The following is a 25193-nucleotide window of genomic DNA, read 5'->3' on the forward strand; positions in this document are numbered from 1 at the left end:
ATAGGAGCTGCATTTGTAACCAAGTTTGCATGTTCTAATGTAAGCGTCTAAGAAATCCTGCCAGTTTACAATACATAAGCTGTGGTTGACATCATATCCAAGCCAACACATCATACCTACAGGTTAAGATGAAAATAAGAACAGTGAGGTTCAAAACAAATGAAAATAAACCCCAAAACCTAGCAGTGAGCCTTTCATATACTGAAAAGGCACTGAAATAGAGCTATTGTCTATTATGAAAAAGGGGAGAGAACCATCCTTTTTTGACAGCACAAGATGTATGACATAGCTTGTAATGTTTTAGCTAAATTAAACATGGTACTATAAAATGAAAGTCATGTAAGCTTGTTTTACTCTGAGGGAGGTACTTCTACATTTGTTTTCCATGTATCAATGATTTATTTGAAGTATCCCAGTCAAAAATCAGCTACTTCATAAAAACAGGAATCAAACTAGAAAGCAGGTACAAAACCAAAACACTATTTACAGTCAATCAAAATATAAAATGGTAGCTGGTAATGCTGACAAAGCATTTTACCTCATCCCTTTCAACTGTTTTAAATCTACTGAGAAAAGGATCTCTTACTTGACAACATAAAAGTCTATTTAACATACAGCACCATAATCTGCCTTTTTTTTTTTTTCTTCTGCTTTTTAAGAAAAGTCTGTTAATACTTTGCAAGCTGTAGCATATAAAAATGGGACAAAGGCAGGACATCCAGCAGGTCAATCTTTTGATCCAACTTTGCATCAATATATCACTATATACAGAGACCGAGAATAACGAAAGTTATGGCTCAGTAGAGAATTAAACATAAGTATTTCAAAACAGGGATTTGCAGTGGGTATATCTTAGTTCAGTGATCTTAAAGGAGGCTTAGATTTGGGAAGAAACTGTTCCGTCATATCCTCTATTTTGCTCTCCATTGTAGCTGCAGATCTGTTCTCTTTATCCTTTTTGTGACTCCTTTTGTGCTGGGATTTAAAGAAAATGTTCAATGTTAAGAGAATACAAAAAACCCCTAAAGACTACTTGCTCACGTACAATGCATTATATAGTGTTCTGAGAAAAAAAGTTGGTAAAACTCCTGAAAGGTATCCCTAATATTACATTTATTAAAGAGGTTTATTGTAGACATCTGGAAGTTCAGCAGCTACTTTTAAGGGATCCATGACAGGTAAACACACCACACCCCCACTAAGCAAACATAGCAGGGGTATAGACAGGTATATTGGTAGAGCAACAGGTTCAAAAGGAAGGAAGAATGTAAAAACAAAAACAAAACCACAACCCGCCAAACACACACACACACTACCACCCAAAACAACCAACAGGAGAGAACCTCCTCAAAAACCAGTGAAGAATCAAGAAAGCCAGCATTTCTGTCTGGCCTCTAAGAAAATATTCGACATCTAATTTGAACTTTTCTATTAACACACGTTTATATCTAGTAAATTAAGACAATGTTTTTCATGCAGGATTATCTGCTGAGAAGTTTTCTACTGTCTGTCCAGCTTGCCAGAAATTTGTATTATTTTACCTGCTGTTAACTGTTACCAGAACCTGTTATTTTATCTCAAGTTTAACAAAGCATTCTACAGGATTTAAAGTTGTTAGACTACACTAAGTAATAGTAGGTGACTTTAGACTACAGCACTATTGTTCCACTACTATGGAACAATAATTTTCCATCATTCTTAAATGCACGGCTGTTTGGAATATCTGTAGAAGTTACCTGGAAAAAGGGAATGCCACCATTTGCTTGGCAGCACATGTTTGTATCCACTAAGGATTTGTCACCAGCAAGGCTTTCACTTGCTTCTTGCAACCCTTCTTCCTCTTCCAACAGGTCCTAAAACAGAAGTTTTCAGAAAAGTGTATTTAATGTACTAAGCATGATCAGACCTATAAAAGTCATGGCACTTCCGTTTTTGAAAAACAGAAATGAAAGTCTCTAAATTATTAGTGTCTTCCCTTATTTTTCAAGATACTGTTTTTGTCAAAAGCTCAGCACATGTGGCTCCATGTACCCTGCAAAATACAACAGTTGCAACAGTTCTGGGGTTCTAGTCAGCTCTCCACAATGGCATGAAAACACTCCTAAAGATGTGAAATACTCACTGAAGAGCCTCATTTGCCCTTCACACACATACCTGATCTATATTATCCTCCACCTCCTTTGCCATATCAAGCTTTAGTTGATTTTGCCTTAATTGCTCCAGCAGAAGTTCCCGGGGTTCTGTTCTCACAAGTGTGACTGGATAGAAGTAGTCTTTCCTCTGTGGAGTTGCTCCTTTAATGAAGATTGTACACAAATGAAAGGCACTATTAAACACTTTCCAGCATTTGCTTTAATTACAGATCCTCAATTTTACATCAACTCAACAAAGTCACGCTTTGTTCAGTCATCATTCTCCGCATGCACCTTAAAAAAAAAAAAAAAGGTGCAAGGCTGCTAGTTACATTCTGTCCCCATTGGCATTCTCTTATGAATTCTGCAACTCAAATTGCTTTCTGTGAGACCATTCTGTCCCCAACCTACTTTAAATACCTGTTGGAACATCCACTTTAAGATCCTCCTGCAGGAAATCATTAACCTGAGTCAGTGCACGCTCTGCTGCCTCATTAAGTGTCAGCTTCTGCTTCAGAAGTATCTCCTGATCAACCTTTATCTGCTCAAGAAGGCCATTTAGTACCTTCTTCTCAGCAGCTTTTTGTCTACTAATATGGTCGGCAATTTCAGCTGTGGCTGTATCACAGTTGCCTTCATTTTTCTGCAAACAAGACAAAAGCACAACTAGTAACACCAAGTTAACAGTAAAGGTAAGGTTATGGCCTCTTTTCTAAGATGTGGTACCTGATTAGCGACATGACTTGAAATGAAACAACTGAGACCTCAAATTGAGAGGTTTCGGTGCCAGTTTTACACACTCATTTTGAGAACTATCTTCAGAAGAGATTCAGTTTCTTAGAAAGTATGATCATTTTAGAAAGCTACTCATAAGAATAAAGATAATGACATCTGGTTCAGATCAGACTTCTCATGCTTCTATGCACAACTCTGCACAAAATTAGGATATTCAAGTGAAAGTGAAAATCCTACAAGCACTAGAAGCTTTATGCATTTGTAGGGGAAAAGGAAAACATATTTTGAGCCGTTCCCACTGGAATGAAATGCCTAACGTGTTCTGTAGGCATAACAGATACAGGGGTGTCTTTAGACTGCAAATGTTTTTAACAGTTAAGTTTTTCTTTCTCAAAGTTAGCAAAAAGTTGGATTTGCCTATTTCAGTACCTATTAGATCAGGCAGTAACTGAAATTGGTGATGGAAATTTAAAAAAAAGAGAAAAATTCCCAGATAAGAGGCCAGAACTAGTAGATACCTAAAAGGAATGCTTTCTCCCATAATGTTAATCCATCTGACCAATAAAGTCATTTGCATCCTCCAGAATATACTCTGTATTTGATCACTGTGCAAAATCTTCCAGGGACACTACTGGTAGATAAAGCTTTAGAATTAGAGATGTACACTACCAAAAAGATGTAAAAAAAAAAACAACAAACCCCAAATTACAAATAGAAGTTAGCTGCATGAGATTAATCAAGACACCATTTTATGAAGTTATTTGCACTTCAAGTTCAAAGTCTTAAGATTTTGATTTCCTCTAATTGCATCTATTTAAACTGAGTAACATAAATCTGCTGTGATTGGAAAAAAACCACTGCAATTTTTTTTCTGACTATAAGTGAAAAATTCTTTCCCCTACAAATTCTACTGTAAAAGTTTTTCCCAGAATGTTGTATTAGGCTACAAATGACTACAGGTACCTTTTGTAAACACTCAAGTTGCTGTTTCTCATCACTGAAGGACAATAGCTGCTGATTGGTAAAGTCGACTATCTGAGCAGTTGTAATTTCACCCCATTTATCAGTGTCCTGAGACACATTTGTGAGATTGGTGAGTAGTTGATGACAGTGGTCAGTGGATTTTTCCAGCATCATCTTGTTTTCAGCATTTGTGGTCCTGAGGTCTTGAGAGAAATTATCCAGAGATGCAATAAATTTGCTGTGATTGGAAGCCGCACTGCTGACTAGGTCTGTAGTTTTCCTGCAACAACATGTTTGTAAAATTTCAGAGATTTTGAAAGCTGGATTTTAGCACTTTCTATATTTAGAAATATTTGAGACCAGAACCAGTGAAGTAGCACAGTTCTATCAAACCAGTTAATTATAATGTTGTTGCTCTATTTGGTAAATTTACAAATGGCATCACTTTGAGCAGTAGGTTTGTTAAATCCCCTAAAAAAAGCCCAACCAAAAAAACCAGAAAACCCAACCACAAACTAAAAACAACTTTGGCAAGGCCTTAGTTACTCAGTCTGCAACTGAATGAAGCATGCTGTAATAGATGATGCACTATTATACTTCAAGCTAACCCTTTATGGTACAAAGTTCTGAATCCTAGCCATAATGAGGGCATTAGCCAGCATATTGCCCCCAAAGCCATGGTCTCTTATCTGCAATATGCTCAAGAGACAAGTTTCAGGAAAAGCCTTGTAGAGCTACCTTTTACTCTGGGGAAAGGTGAACTATGATCTACATTCTGTGGCAGAACTCAGCTCTAACACAGAGGTCTTGTCCAGAAGAGTTTATAAGCATGTAAATATGAAAAGCATCTAATTATGCAGTCCTCTTCATACATAGTTTTATCTTGCATCAGTATACACCAAAAGTAATCTGCTCCTTACAGGTGAACGTTTTCTTGCACAGTGGAGATGGTGGTCTTCAAGCTTCCATTTTTTGCGAGTACACTAGTTAAGTTCTTCTGAGTCTCCTGAGCAAAAAGGTCAAGCTGGCTTTGCAGTGAGGACATCAATTGAGCTGCGCTCTATTGAGAAAAAGTGTCATGTTATTGTGCACTTTTTAACATGCTTAAAGGGTACCTGAATGCCTTCATTAAAAATGCAGCAAATAAAACACTTTGTCATTCTACAGTTTTTGTAGAGAAGATATAGACACTTTACTTTTGGAAATACATGTAAACACATATATAGTGGACACGCTTAGAGCAACAGTACATTTCTTTGTTACCTTCCTACGCAAGCTTCTTGAAGCAGCCCATCAAAGGCTGAAAAGAGTTAGATCATCAAGTTACTATCCTAACATTTCTCCTGAAACAAGTACAACAGTTTACTGCTACAAAGAGTTTAAATCAAAATAAGCAATCACATTTGGTGTTAGAATTTCTTCTAATTCTAAGGATACCTTTGTATGTGCCGACCTCGTCATTTCCACTTCTTCTTTTAAATTCTCACAATCATTCTGAAGCTGAGCAAAAACATTGGCTGTTTCTTCCCGTAATTTTTTCAGAGTGAGAGAAAGATCTTCGAAGAAGGTATCCATTTCCTTTTTATGACCCTCCATCTTTGAAACAAGGTTTTATTAAAGTTAGGTATTTATCTTTCAGTAAGAACTGGATACTTTTCCCTAGCATAGTTAATACAGAAATTGTCAAAGGCACTAATAAAGCATTGTGCATAAAAGGTGGAAAATAACACTTAGAACAATCTGAAGTGGCTGACTGGAACTTGGTATGGGCTTTTCCAAACACAAAATTTGGCATGTGAGGTAGACAAAATAGGAAGACACAGACAAGGTACTTTAAGACAAGAGCACGAAGCAAGAGCTGGTAAGCCATGGGCTATCTGTTGTCTAAGTTTGAAAACCAATAAAAAGCTTCTAGACCAGGGGAGTTGATTTCACGTGAGCTGTAATTGACAAAAGGGGGAAAACTTTCAGTCAGAACAAGGATTTGACAAACTGGGGAAAAACAAAAAAAAAGGAACAAAAGGCAAAGAGTGAGGCTACAGTTCTACATAAACATAATGAGATAGACTAGAACTAAAAATCGAAACAAAGGACTCTTTTTGCAAGTGCAGTGCTGTTGATGCTTATGGTTAACAAGATACAGCATCACACTCCCCAGGAGTCAAAGTGACTATGGAAGAAGTTTGGTATGAGTTGCAGAAATTGGGTTTTAAGAGTAAAGACTTTTCTGAGTTGGTTATTTTAGACTTGTAAAATACAGAAGAGACTAAATCATAGAATCATAGAATCGTAAGGGTTGGAAAGGACCTTAAGATCATCTAGTTCCAACCCTCCTGCCATGGGCAGGGACACCTTGCCCTAAACCACGTGGCTCAAGGCTCTGTCCAACCTGGCCTTGAACACCGCCAGGGACGGAGCATCCACAACCTCCCTGGGCAACCCATTCCAGTGCTTCACCACCCTCACTGTAAAGAACTTCTTCCTTATATCTAATCTAAACTTCCTCTGTTTAAGTTTGAACCCATTACCCCTTGTCCTACCACTACAGTCCCTAAGGAAGAGTCCCTCCCCAGCATCCTTGTAGACCCCCTTCAGATACTGGAAGGCTGCTATGAGGTCACCACGCAGCCTTCTCTTCTCCAGGCTGAACAGCCCCAACTTTCTCAGCCTGTCTTCATGTGGGAGGTGCTCCAGCCCTCTTATCATCCTCATGGCCCTCCTCTGGACTCGCTCCAACAGCTCCATGTCCTTTTTATGTTGAGGACACCAGAACTGTACGCAGTACTCCAAGTGGGGTCTCACAAGAGCAGAGTAGAGGGGCAGGATCACCTCCTTCGACCTGCTGGTCACGCTTCTTTTGATGCAGCCCAGGATGCGGTTGGCTTTTCTGGGCTGCAAGTGCACACTGCCGGCTCATGTTAAGCTTCTCGTCAACCAACACCCCCAAGTCCTTTTCTGCAGGGCTGCTCTGAATCTCTTCTCTGCCCAGCCTGTAGCAGTGCCTGGGGTTGCCCCGACCCAGGTGTCGGGATTAAGGATATTACAAAATATTTGTTACATATAGCTTCTGGCATCCATGTTTTACCATTCTTATGGTGCATTTAGATGAGCAGTTGTGCCAATATAGGTAATAAGCAAATACACCACATTTAGAAATGGAAAAGAAGTCTGAAAGAAAAAGCTAAAAGGTAGGACTCATGGGACAGGATAAAATGAGAAAAGCCAGACCAGAAGTGGAAACACTCTGACATGCTGCAGAAAAACCACTAAACGGTTGTCTTAAATTAAATAATAAGAGCACAAGATAAGAGATAACATACGTGCATTACCTTGTCAGACACAACAGAATATTTCTTCATGTTATTCTGAAACTGACCGTTTAGCCCCAAGACAAATTCTACCATTGGTGTCAAGCTATTTAATGCTCTTCCTAATCCGGATGTATGTTCCTCCTAGGAACAGCAGAGGGGAAAATAAAAAAAAATGTAAAGCACGATATGACTGTTCCTTCATCTACATTTGTAAGAAGCTATTCATATACATATTCATGTACTCTGCTATGAGAGTACTTGCTATATAAGTATTACAGCTTGTGGGGGTGACATGCAAGCAGAAATGGGGAAGGACATAATCATGGCCAAGAACTGAAGCAGAGACAGGTAGAGAGCATAAGAAAAAACCCCTATACAATATTTACAGAATCCCTTTTGATTGAGAACAGTTTAATATATTTAAGTAACATAAGAGTATGTAAATTTACTAACAATTAATCTCAGCAGCTCAGCTTTACAATCAAGTGACAGATTCTCATGTTGTATTATTTTTCGGGACATGTGAGAAACTTCAGTAGACACCAATTCTTTAACAGAGGCAAAAGATGCTGATACAACTGATGCAAGAATATTAGCTGCTGAAGAACTGGTAGACAGGAGGTCACCTATGAAAGAAATCAAGAAGTGTTACAAGTATTTTTTATAAGCTCCACCATAGGATAGAAACTCCTTTTATTGCTCATCACCTTATTGCCTGTTACAGCACAGGAAGGTTGTTAATCTACATTACTAGTGCAACTGTTATCATTACATTGCTTAAAATAAAGCCTCTTCCACTAACTAACACAGATCCATTCTAGGAAATGGTCTTTGGTACTATTGTTGCAAAAATTCAGGATGGTATAGTGATACAGATACTACACTTACCTATAAAATTAGTGTAAGATGTCAACATCTGTTGCTGCTTCAAACTGTTTTCACTAACTGAATCTTGTATTTTGTTGAACAAATCATTCATTTGTCCTGCAAATGTATTTTGGACGATAGCATTGTGTTGATCAACAACCTTCTTACGGTCCAGTTTTGCATGGAGACCAGATACATCTTTCGTAGTTTCTTCAACTGTACTAAGTAACTACAATTTCAAGTTATCTTGGTCAGTTTTTAAACAAGAAGTCAAGCATATATTATATAAGGAATTTAAAGGAGAAGTTATTTCCCTAGAAAGACAGGTATTTCCCTTTATATCATCAAATTACCACTGCTCTAAATCCTGGTTTTATGTCATTTATAGTCTTAGAACACAGAAAGAAGTTACCTATAAAGGCCATTTGTTCTTTGAAATTAAAGCATTAACAATTTCTTAAATACTGAGGATGTCCTTTAAGACATCATTTATCCCACAATAGCACAAAATCCTCACCACTTCAACTTTTTCTGAAAGATTTGACAGTAAATATATTCTTTAATAGTAGTCAAGCAAGAGGCTTCCAGTACTAGTTCTGTGATAAGTAATTGAGAACTCGAACACATAGTGGATTCTTGGTTTTGTAATAAGAATAAATGATTTCTGTACCTATTTCTCTTACACAAACACTCACAACCCACATGCAAAAAACTAGGCATCCCCTCCCATCCTTACAGGAATCTGAGTAGAAAGATATTTTCATGTTGACTAAGGATACAAGTTTCATCACTTTGCAGTTTAAATAGCAGGACATTCTCTCCCTGCATCAAGTCTGTTTTGATAATTATAAGCGACCTACAAACATCAAAATGATACCCTAAAACATAGACATAACAGGACAACAGTATCCATTACTCACTCAGTGACTGTAAATTACTGCACACATTTTTGCAAAGCTTTTTGCTGTTTTTCTACCCCAATTACATATAACTCTTTTGTAGGGCCAGCCATAAGTTTCTAGTAAAGAAAGCTACTTATTCGGCAAAACAACTCATGACATAGATACTGCAAAGCACTGGAAGTCTCATAACAACCTGGCCTAAAGGAAAGGTTAGCTCCAGACCAACCAGTGTGTTTAGCAGTCAACTGTCAATATTACCACAAAGTCCTGCAATCTAAAGTAGCTTTTAATCGTAATATATAGAGAGAGCTAATCCTACTTGTCCCATCTTAAATTCAGGTTTTGTCACACTCGCATCACGATTTAGCAAAAATTATTTCCTTGAACAGCCTATGAATCTCCCAAACATAGGAACCTACTGTTACAGTTAGCTGCAAAAAACTGTGACAACCTTGCTAGCTGTGCCATGAAGGTTTTGTTCAGTGTTTTCCAAAACTGAAACCACATATTCTTCTTCAGCCAGATGAATCTTTGTTTCTTGCAGATCTTTTTGGGTTTCTTCCAATTCTTTCTCCTTGATTTGCAGATCTGTTTTACACTGTTCCAGTTCATTTTTATTAACTGTGAATAATTCAGTGATCTAAAGCAGAAGACAAAAATCAATACGGAAACACCGCTTTTTGTAAGTTCAACAGAATTCCCATCTCTCAAATTACACCACAATACCAGAAGGCAAACTGTCATCTTGCAATGTAGTTTCAGCTATAAGGCTCAGAGTCTTAAACCTAGACAATAGATTTGTATAGCCTCTGTATTCACTGAAAATATCACACACCAACACCATATTCATTGCAATAATCCCTTGCTTCCCCACTCAAAACACAAGACCAAGCAGCTGTTACAACGCAGTAAGAAAAAAAAAAAATACCACTAACCAAACCTAAGATAGAATGAAGAATGAAGAGAGTTAGTAAAGCTGATTACACAAAGTAGTTATGTATTTCAGCAAATTAATAGCTGCATTTCTTTTAAAGAAGCAGCTCCCATTTTCTGCGTAATTTGTTAGTGGGAGCTCACCACCTTCTCCTCTCCCCCCTCATTCTTTGCTCCTAAGCAGCTACCTGTCAACTGAGATACCATTTTTACAAGCAGATTTTTGCTGAAAACCCAACAGAGCAAATTCAAGGTAAAGTAGTAGACATTAAAAGAGCTCTAAAAAAAATAAATATTGCATCCCGCAACTTGCATTTGATACTTCAACTTCCTAACATCAAGAATTAGGAAGCTTCCACTCTTGACTGATTGGAGAACTTTAAGAACAAAAACTCTTCAGAAAGTTCTTTGCTCCAACCTTTTTCTTCCTTCCCCAAAGGTTTCTTTCCTTTCTTGGTACATTTAAGCCACAGTTGAGAAATGTCACTTACTCTTTTCACTTCTTCCTCCATGATGCTGATTTTGTCAATATACTCTGCAATTTGCTCTTCCTGAACTGTCAGCTTTCCATTAAGAGCTCTCAAGCAAGGATTAAAACAAATAAAGAAATTAGTCAAGTAAGAGCTGATTTCAAGGTTATCTACTGGTTTTTATATTACATATTTAGTAATTTCAAAAAGTATTGCTAACATCTGTATGAAAAGCAGGTAATTTTCACCTAATGTAAAAAGGATTTAAAATTATTTTCCATTGTAAATTTTCTGTGTGAACTAGCCTTCTTACAAAGTGAGGTAAATTATGCCTAGTTTACTCTTCTATATGAGTTTACACTGAAAGAATGGCTCCATGGTGTAACCTTGCATCCCAGCTATGCTTATGGGAAGTCGCATGTATAAATAAAATTGTTAGTGCAATCCTACTCTTTAGGCTTCTATCTGTATAATAACTAATTCCTAAAGAACAAATTCACCAGTTGACTAAATTCTCCTTACTACCTTCAATTTTCTGGTGTGAAAGTAGATCCAAAAGCATATTTGTATAACGATAGGTACCAGTATCTGAGATTTGTTGTTAGTGATTTTATAGAAATTTTGAAGACATACTCATAATTTTCAAGAGAAATATAGACTCCATTCTTCTCTCGTGTAGCAGCAAGGTCTCGCCTCAGACGCTCAATCTCTTCAGTGTATTCCTGCATATAGAAACAATCACTTGCAAATGTGGAAATTCCTACTTTGCTTTCAAGATTTATCTTAACAGATACTTCACAAAGAGTGCTCTGTGGAAGTTTTGCACAAGCAAAGCACTTCACTTCTGTTGCAAATAAGTTCAGTATAGCATCATTTAAATTCATAACATTGGATAGATGTAGAGCATTGAAAAAATCCCACTTCAATCATACCTGGCTGCATATAACAGCTTACAATGGGAAGCATTGCTTCTTTAGTAGCAGTTAACTACTTTATGTTCATACTTAGTGACAATTTCACTTTAATTCAGGCATTCTCTAGGGAATGAAGCTGCTAATACAGTAAGCCCAGGAAAAAAAATATCTAGTGTCATTTACTGGCTCTCCACTGACTTGTAAACAGATAATCCATTCACAGAGTCATAGCTAGTTGCAATAGTCCTCTCTATCTAGCTTTACTCTTAGCAACAGTTTTGGTGTATGCAAAGTGACTAATGCTACACCAGTTTGAAAACATGAGTTCAGTAATTAAAATCACTCAGAAAAACACCACTACTAGTTATAGCTTCTCCACAACTCCATAATTCCTCATAGCAAAACCTATGTTAACAGAATCAAACCTAACCTGTAACTTAAGATATATGTCTAGCTTACCTTAATAAGAGCTTTTTTTGTTAGCTTCTGATTAACTTCAGGCTTGTTCATTATGTTCTTTGCTCTGTGGGCATATTCTAGCGTACTCAGGGTTTCCTGTGATAAACAGATGTAATAACACTACGTCAAGATGAGGAGTTCACCACTATTTTTGTATCATTAGCAAAATATAATATCTATTTTAGGAATTGATTTTCAGACTTAAGTTTACCTCAAGACTTATAGAAGCAGGAGAAACTGTGGCAATTATTGATGTTTTTGTTCGTCCTCCAAGAGAGTCTTGAAGGATTCTTGTGAGTTTGGATTCCCTGTATGGAATATGTGGGGCTCTTTCTACTAGAGCAGTAATAACTCTTCCTAGTGTCAGGAGAGACTGGTTGATATTTCCAGCTTCACGAGCTCTTTTGTCAACCGCCCCAGATCGACCAATGTTTTCACTTCCTGCAAGATCAACCTGAAAGACAAGAGGAAGGACATGCTTCTGTCTCAAAGGACCCTGAAGAATGCTCACCCCACAGTGTCTCAGAATGCAACGCACAGACCAGCTTATGAGTTGTGAAGGATGACAAATGGGACTGCCATTTTTCAGAGTGACAAAGACATTCCATATTCCTTTACAGAAAACAATGATTTTTCCCCTTATTGGAAAACAAAACCAACCCCACTTTAGATTCTCAAGAGAATGACGTCAGATTATTCTAGTTGATTATTTTAAGAATGTCATCAACAACATTTAGTTCAAATACTTACCAAGTTTAGCTTTCCAATTTTAACAAGTTCTTCTCCATCTACTGTTGTTTCTTTCATGTGGATGGTAATAGAAAACACAGAGTGGGAACGGCTATAAAAGAATTCAGTTTTCCTTTAATATGTTTTTACAATAAGAAGCTGACATATAGAAAAACATAGACATCAAATTAGACCAGTTTGACCATGCATAAAAACAGTTCAGGCAGAATAAAGTATCTAAATTCCCTGTAATTTCAGATTAAATTAGTTCTAATCTGTGGTAACCAAATACCCATTCCCTTGCACCAGCACACAGATGTGCTCAGTATATTTTAAATTAAAAATATGACATGGGCAGGATGTTCCTTGCTTATTGCAACACTGAATGACTATTTGTTTGCAGTGACATAGCTATCACATCTGCACCTTAAGAATGATAAATTAGTAATAAACAATGATATTTCTGACCAAGATGTCTCTACTAGATTCTGACTGAGCTGCAATCATATGAAGCAGCCTGCATTCCTATACAAAAACCCCTTCAACCTTATGCCCAACTTCCACAATAGTTTTGACAGTACTTGAGACTCTTACACTAATTTTTTATTTAGTAAACAGGATTGGCAAAAAACCCCCAACCACCTATAACAGCTAAAACAAAGACAACATATCTCTCTAATACAGGTATATCAGCTAAATATCTTCCAAACTTTGAAAGGACTACAGCCTTCTTTTTGAAGATGTACAGTATCTACTGCAGAGAATATTTATCTCATGCTAGTACATACAATGTATATCAGTTATGTATATGTCAGACTTCTGTCTTTTTGTTTCCATAGGCATAGAAAGCCTTGAAAAAGTTAACTTTGAGTTTTAATTAAATTTCAATATTCTAGATATGAGATTAAGAACATTCTGCTACTTATATCTCAGCTAGAGTTAGATGGAATGCCAGGGCTACTGCCAACTAGACACTGCATATTAACTTGGGACATATTTATAACAAAGCATGCAAACTGTAGACAAGAGGGGAATCTTATGTAGAAAATCATGCAGAGAGAAACAGTTTGCCCATTTTTAAGATTAGAAACATTCAGATTTTATAATGCCCCTTCACACACCTATTAGAATCGCCCCACAGGATGTGGTAAGGAAGTTGTAAATATGGCTTTCTGACCCACATTTGACAATCTAAACTGTGACACACAATCTCAAGATCATGCAGGGTTTGCATTAGCTTCAACATTTTTTACTCCTTCAGCAAGATCCTGTTTAATTAAACAAGAACAAAATAAAGTTTCTGAAACTGTGAAGATTTGTACCTGGAATATGCATTCATGTAAGTAGCTGCAGTAGTTCTTTTTGCTGCACCCCTTTCCAGGATTTGGTAGACTTCATTTTTGTTGTGTACAGTTATTTCTTCCAAGCCTTTAATAATTACACCCCGCTGTCAGAAAACAATACAAGCTTATTATACATCTCTCAATCTCAATAATCCTGAAAGCCTTACGATAACAGATTTTGGAAGACAGCACTAACCTTGTTTCGAGGATCATCAAACATCTGCAGTCTTTCTCCAACATCAGGAGTAGGATTCAGAAGATCAAAAAGCTCCTCATTATAGATTTCCAAAAGAGAGACTTTGACGGAAAATTCGGAACCATTCTCCGTGAGTTTTTCAAATATTTGATGCAATGTACGGGGTATTATACCTGCCAGTGGATCCTGTAAATTAAAGTGAAATATTTAATACATAAATGTACCAAGAGAGATTTGGGGGTGGGGAGTGAAATTTCAGCTAAATAGTCTCGATTTGTTATAAGCAAGAATGCCTTGGACAAAGATCATTTTCCATATAAAGATCACCAAGATTTGCATGCATGCATTAAAGATATAAAGTCTTGATTCTCACATAAATGAATGAGACCAATTACTAATTTACAAATATTTCAGGAAAGTCAGCTTCAGGGTTTGAAAGGCATCAATTTCAGGTTTTCCTTAGCCTTCTGCAGTTTCTAACTCTGAACTAATGTATAGACAAGAGAAGTCTCAGGAATGAAAATATACCTCTTCCCAAGTATATTCCTCATTGGGTGACCGCTCCCCTTCCATTGTGAAGGTCTTACCGGTACCAGTTTGGCCATAACTGTGAGAATAAAAAAAAAAAGTGTAACCAAAAAACTAACATTAAAAGAAAATTTCCTAATAATAATTATTGGCTTACTTACGCAAACACTGTACAGTTGTAGCCCATAATAACTTCATCCAAAATGGGACACACAACACTCCGGTATACATCAATTTGCTTTGCTTGAGCTCCAAAAACCTGTGGAGACAAAGACAACCCATCCCATTTATCTCTACAGTAATGTATAGCATCACAAAGTACAATAATCAGACTGTACTAGAGTAATGTATTAACTTGTTTCTACAAGTCCCCAACTTGACAAGCAGTTACCATATCAAATGTGTAAGTCTTTCTTGATGTCTTATCTGTCACTCCTCCAGTGCGGACACTAACTTCCTTTCTTGCTTGATCACAGTCTACAACAGGGTAGGAGCTTGCTTTACGTTCTGAGGCATTAAAAGGCCTAAAAGACAGTAGTTAAGAATATAGATTGATATCATTGCTAACAAGAATATAAACTGACAAAGCAGTAATATCACCCAGTTTAAGGATCCAGAATAGCGTAATTGAGTAAAAGGGATATAAAGCTTTTAACTTAATTTGTTTAATAACTAAGGAAAAACTGCTGCAATTTGTCAGTTTCCAGACCTTGTTTCTCTTCCACCCACTGTGGAACAACACAAGAATCTACAGCTTTTAGTTTGTTTGCATACGTATTTTTTAACAAGTCCATGAACACTTGTAAGATCATTTACATGTTCCCACAGCTAACTTGCATTAGAAAATGCTCAATTGCAGGAGTGGTAGAAGATTAAACATACCAAATAGTTGTATAAACAAGAGCCTTCAAAAAACGAAGAAGTTACACATGAAAGTTAAGGCAGTAGCAAATTAAACTAATTAAATCTTAAAATTTCTTTTTTCATTTACACAAGCAATGAAGCCTGTATCTCACACCGATGACAACACTTTAGAGCACCAGAAACACCACTAGGGCCTACTAATTGTAGAACAGTAAACAATATCAGAACCTTAGTAACTTTAAAATATTTTGACAGTAGAGGCACTTCAGATGCTGTCTCTTTAAATTATGTTAAAAAAAAAAAAAAAAAAAAAAAAAAGATGATACCACAAGTGCACAGCATCTTGAGTTTCCTGACTCTTGTGGCTAACATTTTTTTCCTCAACATAGCGCTGCGGCCAAGTGTTAGATTCTAAACACACCACTAGACACTTTACTGCAAGACTGACTGGTGACAACAGATGATCACTAAAATCACACTCACAGGGCCAAGTTACAGCTTTGGTTTTGTGACTTTTAAAATTACAGGGGACTGACCAATGAATATATTCTGCTCTATAATGATATACAACAGTGAACCAAATGCAGGGGTCTTATGATATGCTAACCCACAACCATGAGAGTAGAGGAACACTTCAGCTATGCTGGAGTATACATGAAGATCATTGCCATACACCAAAACACAAGCAGTAACCTGGTATGCCAAGGTGACATTTGATCACAGGTTCATCGCCTTAGGTATGAAGGATATCAACATGTGTATTAAAAATGCTAATGCATGCATTGAGTTTCCAGATTCATGTTTTACCAGAGCATAGCAAATGTGTTGCTTGAAAAGATTTTTGATTTCAAATTTAAACAGGGGAGGTTCAGGTTAGATAAAAGGAAGAAGTTCTTTACTGCGAGGGCGGTGAGGCAGTGGGGTTGCCCAAGGAAGTTGCGAATGTTCCATCCTCGGCAGTGTTCAAGGCCAGGTTGGACAGAGCCTTCAGCAATTTGGTGTAATGGGAGATGTCCCTGCCCATGGCAGGGGCTTGGAACTCTATGATCTTAAGGTCCTTTCCAAACCTAACCATTCTATGATTCTGTTATTGAAAAGCTCAGACACACCAGGTTTTGGAAGCAAATCTGAAATCAAATGAATACAACTGCCTCTATCTACTGATCTGTAAGGTAAAGAGAACCTGACTGGTGCAGGGGAAAAAAAAAAACAAAAAAAGGCAAGGTGGGAGGAACATTTACCAGCTCAAACACCCTGAAACTCTATTAAAAAAAGAAAAGCTGTACAAGAGGCAAGAGCAAAGGTGAGTTAGAAAGTTTTTAAGGGTTAAAAACTAAATGTTGACATAGTCTACAAGTTGCAACGAAAGCAAAATACTACACCAGGGACAATCCTGATGCTACTGTCATATTGAGCATTATATTTAATTAAAATACACACTGTATTTAGTTCAAACATGCACTGATACTTAGTGAGGCTATTCCAGAACAATTTACTAATCAGATGGAAAAAAAAAAAATGATCAGTCCTGATAGCATTTCACACTCAATTGCATTCAATAACGTTATTCTTCTTTTGCAATAGCTTTGATTTACATTAACACTTTCACCTATTCCATAGCATTTGTTTCAGCAGCTCTTTAGTCGTATTGCAAAAATAAGATAAAATCGTTTTTAATTTCTATTTTAATTGAGCATCTGTAAAAGTAGAACTTCCAAGCGTGAGGATAATAATTGCAAAAGGCATTAACAACAATAATGCATAAGCTAACATCTGCAGCTCTGGCTCAAAAAAGAAATACCACCCCACCCCCCGAAAAAAAAACAAAAAAAAAAAACCCACCAAAAAAACCCAAAAACCAAATGGAAAAACTTCCAAAGGTATTTTGAGCACTCTTCTTAACCAATTATCAGCATTATAGTTTTAACAAGCAACGCTTTTAAGAACATTTAAGATCCATCATCAGGGAGCAAGTCACGTCAAAGCTACAAAGAGAACCTAGGTTTATGGTATAGGAAATTTGTCATATTGTACCAAAAAAAGAAAAAAAAAAAAAAAACCACCAAAAAAAACCCCTCATGAAGGTAGCTGGTCGTTATTACTTAAGAAGCTGACCCTCGTAGCTTTTCGCCTGAATTCAGAGTCTGCATCACTGAAGTTTTCCGGAAAGATACACGAAAGTGGGTGCAGCAAAAGTTTTATTAGCTGTTATATCGCAGCAGCTTCCCGCAGAAGCTCACAGATTAAAACGCAGGGGTTTTTTTGTCGTCTTGACTATCAGTCACACCAACTCTCACCTAGCTCTTCTTAACCTTCCTACGCAGCTTCATACCGGGGGTGCACTGAACTGGACAGGAAACTATGCCATTTTAAACTGTAAGAAATTATTCTTAGAGGCGTTAATCTTGCGGAAGTGCCGATTATCTCAGCTGGCGACACGGGTCCGCCACACTGCGTATACGATGAATGCCTGGGACAGGCGTTTTAAAGCGCAGTAACGAGCAGGCTCTTTAATACCCCTCGGAGAGACATCCCGCAGCTCCCTCTCCTCGGGGCCGCTGATCAGCACCAGGCAAAGCCGCAGGCAGCGCGGCGCCCCGACAGCCCCTCACACGACGACGGCCCCGGCCCGCCTGGCACAGCAGGTTCCCCGAGAGGCTGCGCAGCAAATACTCCATGCTGAGGTCCCGGAGGAGCCTCACCGGCTGCTCATTTACTCTGCCGCCGGCAGGTCTCCAACGCTCGCCCGGGGCGAGGGCCGCCGCGCCTACCTGCACCGCACCACCACCTGGATGTTCTTGCCCTTCTCCTCCTTCTTAGAGCTGCCGCCGCCCTGGAAGCCGAAGGAAGCCATGGCAGACCTCGGCGCCAAACCTGCCGGGGAGGGGAAAGAGGCGAAGCGCTGACCGCGGTGCACCGCTGGGGCCGGTGCCAACCACCCGCCGCTCGCCTCAGCCGCTGCCGCGCTTCAGCCGGGGGCGCGCGCTCCGCCGGTTACTTTGAACGACGCACCTCCCCCCGGCCCGGCCAATCAGCGGGGGCGCGCGGGGCACCACGGGACCGATTTTCAAATCCTGGTGGTGACGCAGCCGCATGTCCCACCGTGAACGCGCTGCACGCTGGGAGCTGTAGTGCCCGCTCCGTCCTACCACGTGACCGAGCGGGGTGGGGAGCGGCACTCCGGTCACGGCAGAGGAACGACAGGGGAAGGAGGATCTGACCTGGGCCCCGGAGTCCCGGTGCTGCGGAGCACGCAGCCCGCCCCGCCGTGATGTTCCACCTGATGTCCAGCTCGAAGTTATCTCTTGGCACCGCTACCGCGGGCGCTCACAAGAGGGCAGCCGGGAAACGCGCGACCTCCTTGGCAGCTGCTCCACATCCGTGGATTTAAGGGCATCGAAACTTCTCACCGGCGTTACCGTTCTTCAAGATGCGCAGGTAATCTTCAGGTTCAGGTAACCTTCCCTCAAAGACCAAGCCCTCTGGCCATCCATCCTTCTGTCCCCACCGGCTCTCCAGTTCGTCAACGTTTCCTTTAAACGGCACATTCAAAATTAGGGAAGACTGGCTCGGTGGAGTGGAACCATTTCTTTGCCTGCTTTAAAAAATAAATAGGATCACCTCTGTATTTACCCGGCGGGGCACAGCGTTCACCATTCCCAGCAGGGCTCCTCGCACTGGTCTTCAGAGTAATTCAGCAATGTCACAATGAATTCTACACGTAACATCTTTCAACATGTTTACAGGCTGATGTCACCTGCTCAATCAAGTGGGAAAATCCTATGTCAGGATGAAAATAAATAGCTAAAGGTTCAAAACAAAGCACTGTGCATGCACTACATCAATCTTTTATTTTGAAACTAGATCACATGAACCACGCCAAGTACAAGTTTGTATCCTCTCGCCAGCTGTTTAACTTATGTCACTTCTTGTGAAAGGTTCCTTTGAGAGGATATTAAAAGCTTTGCTAGGTGGAGATCTATGACAGGGTAACAGGTCTTGTGGGCAGACAGGAAGAAGCAGGTGTTAGAGAAGATTTAACTGGTCTGACGTGCTTTGTTCTCAACAAATCTGTTCTGGCTCCTACAGACTGTCATCCACCTGTTATGGTCTACAGTGCTACAGTGTTTTGCTGCTGTTGTTCTAGGACTTTCCCAGTTGCTGAAATTTGGATTACACATTTATGCCCTTCTTTCCCCCCCTAAATTGGCTACTTTGAAACTTACACCTCCTCCATGAGTTCTTGGAGTTAATAACAAATGAATCTTAACCCACAAGACTTGTGGTAATTTTTCTGACAGTGACATGAAGCAGCATCACATTATGCTCCTCTACCATTTATCTCAAAAGTTAGAACAATGTCAGAGCCAATCAATCTTATACTAGGCAGGAAGAACAGGATCTGATAAATACACACATTACTTTTACAGACAACATGAAGTGTTGGATTCCTGGTCTGCTGGGAGCAGAAATCGATTCAGAAAACATTAACATTCAACAAATTTGTCTGTCATTTTAAATACTGACTGATGATGAGATAGGACAAGAGCCATGAAATCTTTACAGCGATTAATAACAATTCTAATTTTCAGCTTTTCTGAGCATGTAAGACTTTACTGCTTGCATGCCACTGAAAATAATACAATCTTAAAGTAGATATAGCATATAAATATATTATATGAAAAGAAAACTACTTTGCAAGGACAGACATTCAGAAGTTAATAACTGCCAGATGCATTATTGCCCTTCAACATCAATTTTTAATTGGCCTCAAACCTGGAAACAAGGCAATGATTCTGTAGAAAAAGCTTGTAACAAAACACTTAAAATTTATATGCATAGATGACTAAGGATATGTATTTTTGAACAGTCCTAGAGCTTAACTTTCTAAACAAAATGAGTTTGGTGGGTTAGTATTACTAAGACATGCTAATTTTCTTCCCTCTAATGAAACACTAAAAATCGCAATAATACATTTTTTCAGTTAAGTCAAGATTTAACCAAGTGGGAAACTTAAGATAAAAGCAATATCCATTACAAACATATCAAAACTGCCCTTATTTCTATTTGCTTTTTGTATTCCATACATACAAGAGCAAAAATAATCTGTACAGACAATTGTGTAGTGGCTACTACTAGACTGAAAAGTCAAATGTAGGTATGCAAATACACTGAATCATTACCTTTTGCTCTACACTCCTTTGAATGCATCATACAAAAGGCAGCAGCACTGGAACACAAGTCTTTTCTTCCCATTTCTGCCTGTTTGTTCTTTTCTAGTATGAAAGCATAACTTGCATTAGTCAGAATCTTCCTCAAAATATAAACATATCTCTTGCGTCCACAGAAGAAGAGAAGAGATCGTTCGAACCTGCATTTAAACAAGAAGAAACTATTTAATTACTGGGAGTTGAATCTGGCTGATGGCTACTTTTGCCATAGCTGTGGTAAATGGAAAACATGTATTTCTAGTCATCAGGTTAGCTTAAAGAATGCATACAGTTTAATAGATGCAGCTCTGTTTTACACAGTCAATTTATAGCATACATTTTCTAAGACTAGGTAGAGCCTAAAGATACTACTACACTATAAACACAAACTGAATAATCGGGAGCTAGCTTTCCATAAGCAGTAAATATGAGAAAAAAGAAACGAAAATACTTAGGCTAGTCCTAACAGCGATGGGGAGAATGACCTTTAAGAAGGCATGTACATCATTTGTGACAAATATGGGGGTTTTTTGTTTTGTTTTTAAAGAAAGAAAAAAACATCACAGAAAAATAAATTATATAATAATACACAAAATTTCCAATGTCATGACTTCGGTAGAGGTTATTAATCCCCATTTACTCATCAAAAGTACAGTTTTTCACTAAAGCTTGCCAAGAAGAAGTCATTGTATTATAGTGATATTCATAGACAACGCATGTATCGAAACAAAAAAACAGATCAGTGTTTTCCTAGGATTTGTATCAGATGACCTGGGTAATCATAGGTACGGAGGCCTAACCAATAATAAAACTGTTGACACTGAACACCTAAACACAATTAGCTAAGAATTAAGAAAGGTTATAATAATGGAAAGACAATAATTAACATAAATTATAAGTTTGAGTGAGACTTCCTCAAGGCTTAGTAACACCTGTTTTGATTGCCAACATGCTACACAGTGTATGAGCTGTACTGAACAAGTGGAGAGTTTAATAGTATCAGTGACATAGCAAAAATTTACTGATAAATTGCATATTCACATTAAAGGGGAGATGACCTACACCTTTATGACAAACATAAAGCGATTTCTAGCCTTTGAACAGCCTGTCTGGTTGGCCAGTAATGCTGTAACCTCTATGTTGTCCACATACAGAAAGTTAAACAGTAAGGACTTAAACACACACACACTGTACTGGTATATTCTCAGCTGAGGACAGGGTTGTCCATCAGCCAAAGTAAAAGGATAATTATTTCACTGTTAAAAACTAAAGATACAATGCAATAACTATTGTTAAAAATTAAGGACTCAATGCATGTATAAAAATGATTAAAACCAGAATCAATTTCAAGTAACGAGGGAAAATACACAGAATAAAGGATCTCTTTTTTCTTCATGTATGCCACATCACTGACACAGACACATAAGAACTTTTACATGTTTTTATCGTTTTATTCACCATAATAAAAAATTAACAGCACACATAGGGGAGTATACGCATTTGTGTAACTGGCTTAGAGTCAAGCTAATAGTTTTCTATACGCTTACCTGTTTTCAGTTAAGGAATGCAGCTGTATGGCATCCTTTACATAAAAAGAAACAATGAATGGGAAGATTGGAAACTTACAGACGACAATATCCACTGAAGTCAACAGGAAATGCCTCCTTGGTTTCTCATTATCTTTTAACTTTAATATTTTAAAATTCAATTCATTCACTATTTTTAAACTGAGAGCAATCAACAGACAATCTTTTTTCATACATGCCTTGTCATGAAATTGCCACTCTTTATTTTGGAGTGGAAACAACCATAAGATATGCTTTTTTTTTCAGCCTGAGGCCAGTTGCCTACAAAGCCCTTTTATATACAATTACAATTTGAATTTAATCCAGAATTTGAGCTGGGTGGAAAAATACACTTCCATTAGAAGCACATCAAGACTAAAGAGTTCTACACTTGCTGCCTCTTAGCTTTCAAGTGGAATATAAACATATCATTTTTGTTCTAAATTATTTGTAACCTTCCTGCTTTGTGGATCTCTTTCCCTGCACTGTACTGTCACATATCCTGAAGAGGGATCTCCACACTGCTGCTCCATAGGGCTTCTTCATGGGAATTTTTTAATAATTTCCACACTACACTAAATCATACTTAAGCTCATTTGATCTTTTGGACAACACCTCTTTTCCACCAGACAGATGAAGAAGGTAGGACTGAAAGCACCGATTGTCTATGAACAATTAAAATTTTGCAGAGAAGAAATCTTAGTTGTCGGACTACATTGAGAAAGGAATTTTACTGAAAGTCCTCTTTACTTTTGCTGATGGTGTCATCAAAAGATAAAAATATCTTTAAAACATGGAAAAGATCCAAAATAGTGGATAAGTGTAATTTTGTCTAATATAAACTAAAACAGAGAGGGATTAGATTACAAGAACACAATCAGTGCCATTGAATACCCACAAAATAAGTTTACCATGGATAAAATAGGTATAAAGTACAGTAGGTGTGACCTCTGCTGCAATAGTTACGTTAGCTGCATGAAGATGTGTGCTCTTTCATCACTACAGGTACAGAAGCAGAAGTGCTTGCTGCAGATGCTACTATTAGCAGACCACCACAGCTTTGCTGGTGCAGTCTGCTTTCCCAGGATTGCCCCTGTGTATGTCCTAGGAAAGATCTATAGTGAAAGGCTGGATTTATCAGAGCAGCTAAATATACATCAGGCCAGCATTAGCTAAACATATAAGTATGGCTACATCAAGCTAGCAAACTCTCTCTCAGAACCTGAAAAGGCATAAACTGCCTGAAACTGTATACTTCTATAGCTTTCACCCCTACATGGTAACTGATAGAACATACCTGCAACTTGTGTTAACAGTAGGGGCAGAAACATTCCTATTATACGTCCAATTTAAGAAAGCAATTCTAATTCACCTCTTAATCTCCAGTTGCTCCAGAGAGGGAAGAGAGAGATCATGAAGAGGCACTCACCTGGCAGTGTGCTTTCTGCCAGACACAGTGGTATTACCCTCTCTGATGCAATGGCAACAAAGAGATTTAAGATCTCACCATTTCTCCTGTCCTCTTTCTCTCCGGCCTCGTCTTCACTTTTACATACACTAGCAAATGGAAAAAACCCAGACTGCCTCTAACTAGAATCCCATGAGGACCAAAGATATCCTTAATTTTCACAGGAGTTAACATATTGTGTTATAATTAGGCTCCCACACAGATCTAAATCCAAACAGTTAATTTAGGTGAAAACTACCAACTGTCTTGCTCCAACCATGATTAGTGTAACTTGAGAGACAGTTCTGTATCTAAACTGAGGCCAGAAGTGTGGGTGTACTTGATGCACAGACGTTTTAAACTGGGTAGCGCAGGTACTGGTAAGAGTGTCTCTATAGCAGCGCAGACCTCAGTAGAAACCAGCAGCTGAATGTCTACACAAATTCCCTGACAGATTTTGTTGACCATACGAATAGTGTGTTGCCACTTCTCTAACATCTTATTTGACCCTAGCTGACTAGTTTAATGATACTTCTGATACATCTTCAGTCCTAGCCCTGGATGCAGAACTAACCTTAGCTAACTCGTCAGGCCACATCTTTTTACCTTTTTAGAACAGGAGGAGGAGCTTCTAGCTATGAGATACTACCTGTAGCAGTGGGGAAGCTAAAATCAGGCACTCAGTGTAGCATATTAAGATTTTTTTTATCTTTGATAAGTAAGACATAGGAAAATAGATACATCTGAAGAAGGCACATTACTAGAACTGCAAATAGGGGGGTTTTCTGGAGTGGTTTTTTTCTTTGGTTGGTTGGTTGGTTGTTTTTTTCCTAGAAGGCAATTAAAGCAGGCAGCCACAACCATAACTTTCCCACAGTGAAATCTACCAATAAAAAAGAAAAAAAAAAGCTCCCCAGAAAACCAAATATATGGAATTACAACCGAAGTTCAACCGTATCCAGCATTTCTACCTCGCAGGCCCATCCCGCACGGAGAGCCCCGTGCTCGGAGCACCGGGGCCGCGGTTCCACAGACCTCCCGCGGCGGGGGAGCAGCAGACAGCAGGCTCCCGAAGGAGAGCTCCCCCAAGGTAAATTCTCTCCCTGGGGGAGGGAAGATTTTGACACCCGCTGCACCGGGAGATCTGAAATCTCTGCCACTCAGGACAGCACCGCACCCACTGTACTCAAATTACGAGGCGGCTAATTACCTTTTGTCTTGGCTTTCGCCGGCAGGAACGCGGAGCTCGGCCACCAGGAAGCGGACGGGCCGCTCCCTCCGCGCCGGGCCGCAACACGGTCCCTTCGAAGGCGCTAATCGGGCCCCGCGGCGGCAGCAAAGGGGTCGCCCCGCTGTTCTTCCCGCCGCAGCCCCGTCCACCTCCGCCAGGCGCGGCTCCCCGGTCCCCCCCCCCCCGCCGCGACGAGTGTCGCCCCGGCTCTCCGCCCAGCCATCCACCCCCTCCACCGCCTCCGCCTCCTCCCAGAGGCCCCCCTGCCCCCTCCCCAGCCGCAGCCCCGGCCCTCCCAGCATCAGAGACAGCCTCTCGGACCCCCAGGTACAGGCCCCGCTAGGCCAGGCGTGGTGGCGGCGGCCCCGCCGGGCGAGGAGGGCGGACGGGACCC

General features: G+C 39.2%; 2 protein-coding genes across 7 annotated transcripts in view; one reads left to right on the top strand and one right to left on the bottom strand.

Moving 5' to 3' along the window:
• Nucleotides 1-375: 375 nt before the first annotated feature.
• KIF11 (kinesin family member 11) lies at nt 376-25155 on the bottom strand. 4 transcript variants are annotated; one of them, XM_030485844.1, is made up of 26 exons: nt 24779-24964; nt 20530-20622; nt 18968-19103; nt 18568-18879; nt 18118-18220; nt 14874-15006; nt 14644-14741; nt 14483-14561; nt 13955-14140; nt 13738-13862; nt 12437-12527; nt 11898-12140; nt 11687-11782; nt 10947-11035; nt 10335-10422; nt 9362-9550; nt 8030-8237; nt 7595-7767; nt 7160-7282; nt 5268-5426; nt 4751-4890; nt 3831-4110; nt 2553-2775; nt 2155-2294; nt 1737-1853; nt 376-975 (listed from the first exon to the last, which is right to left on the bottom strand). In XM_030485844.1, exons 5-26 carry the CDS (start codon nt 18198-18200, stop codon nt 853-855), a joined length of 3186 nt encoding a protein of 1061 aa, XP_030341704.1. In that variant the 5' UTR covers nt 18201-18220; nt 18568-18879; nt 18968-19103; nt 20530-20622; nt 24779-24964; the 3' UTR covers nt 376-852. The 4 variants fall into 4 exon arrangements, 3 of the variants coding, with proteins under 3 accessions (XP_030341704.1, XP_030341703.1, XP_030341702.1); XM_030485843.1 differs by having other exon boundaries at nt 20530-20717; nt 24779-24956; XR_003991399.1 differs by having other exon boundaries at nt 2155-2426; nt 2544-2775; nt 18968-20717; nt 24779-25155.
• Nucleotides 24519-25193, top strand: part of IDE (insulin degrading enzyme) — a 69591-nt gene continuing 68916 nt past the window's right edge. For 2 of the 3 annotated variants that reach the window (XM_030485845.1, XM_030485846.1), the window contains exon 1: nt 24519-24658. The gene's annotated coding sequence lies outside the window, so the exon portion shown is untranslated. Of the gene's footprint in view, nt 24659-25084; nt 25127-25193 lie in introns of those variants that run through there. The other variant, XM_030485851.1, reaches the window with a different exon arrangement.

The sequence above is a fragment of the Strigops habroptila genome, chromosome 5 (assembly GCF_004027225.2).
Source record: "Strigops habroptila isolate Jane chromosome 5, bStrHab1.2.pri, whole genome shotgun sequence".
Taxonomy (NCBI): Eukaryota; Metazoa; Chordata; class Aves; order Psittaciformes; family Psittacidae; genus Strigops; species Strigops habroptila.

What these genes read in the sequence shown, in the direction of transcription:
- KIF11 (XM_030485842.1), bottom strand. Translation starts at nt 18,200, where the DNA reads ATGGCTTCCTTCGGCTTCCAGGGCGGCGGCAGCTCTAAGAAGGAGGAG. An exon ending in CAGGTGGTGGTGCGGTGCAG is followed by an intron (nt 15,007 to 18,117) that starts GTAGGCGCGGCG and finishes ACTGTCTTTTAG; the next exon opens with GCCTTTTAATGCCTCAGAAC. An exon ending in ATTCTGTTGTGTCTGACAAG is followed by an intron (nt 5,427 to 7,159) that starts GTAATGCACGTA and finishes CTTGTTTCAAAG; the next exon opens with ATGGAGGGTCATAAAAAGGA.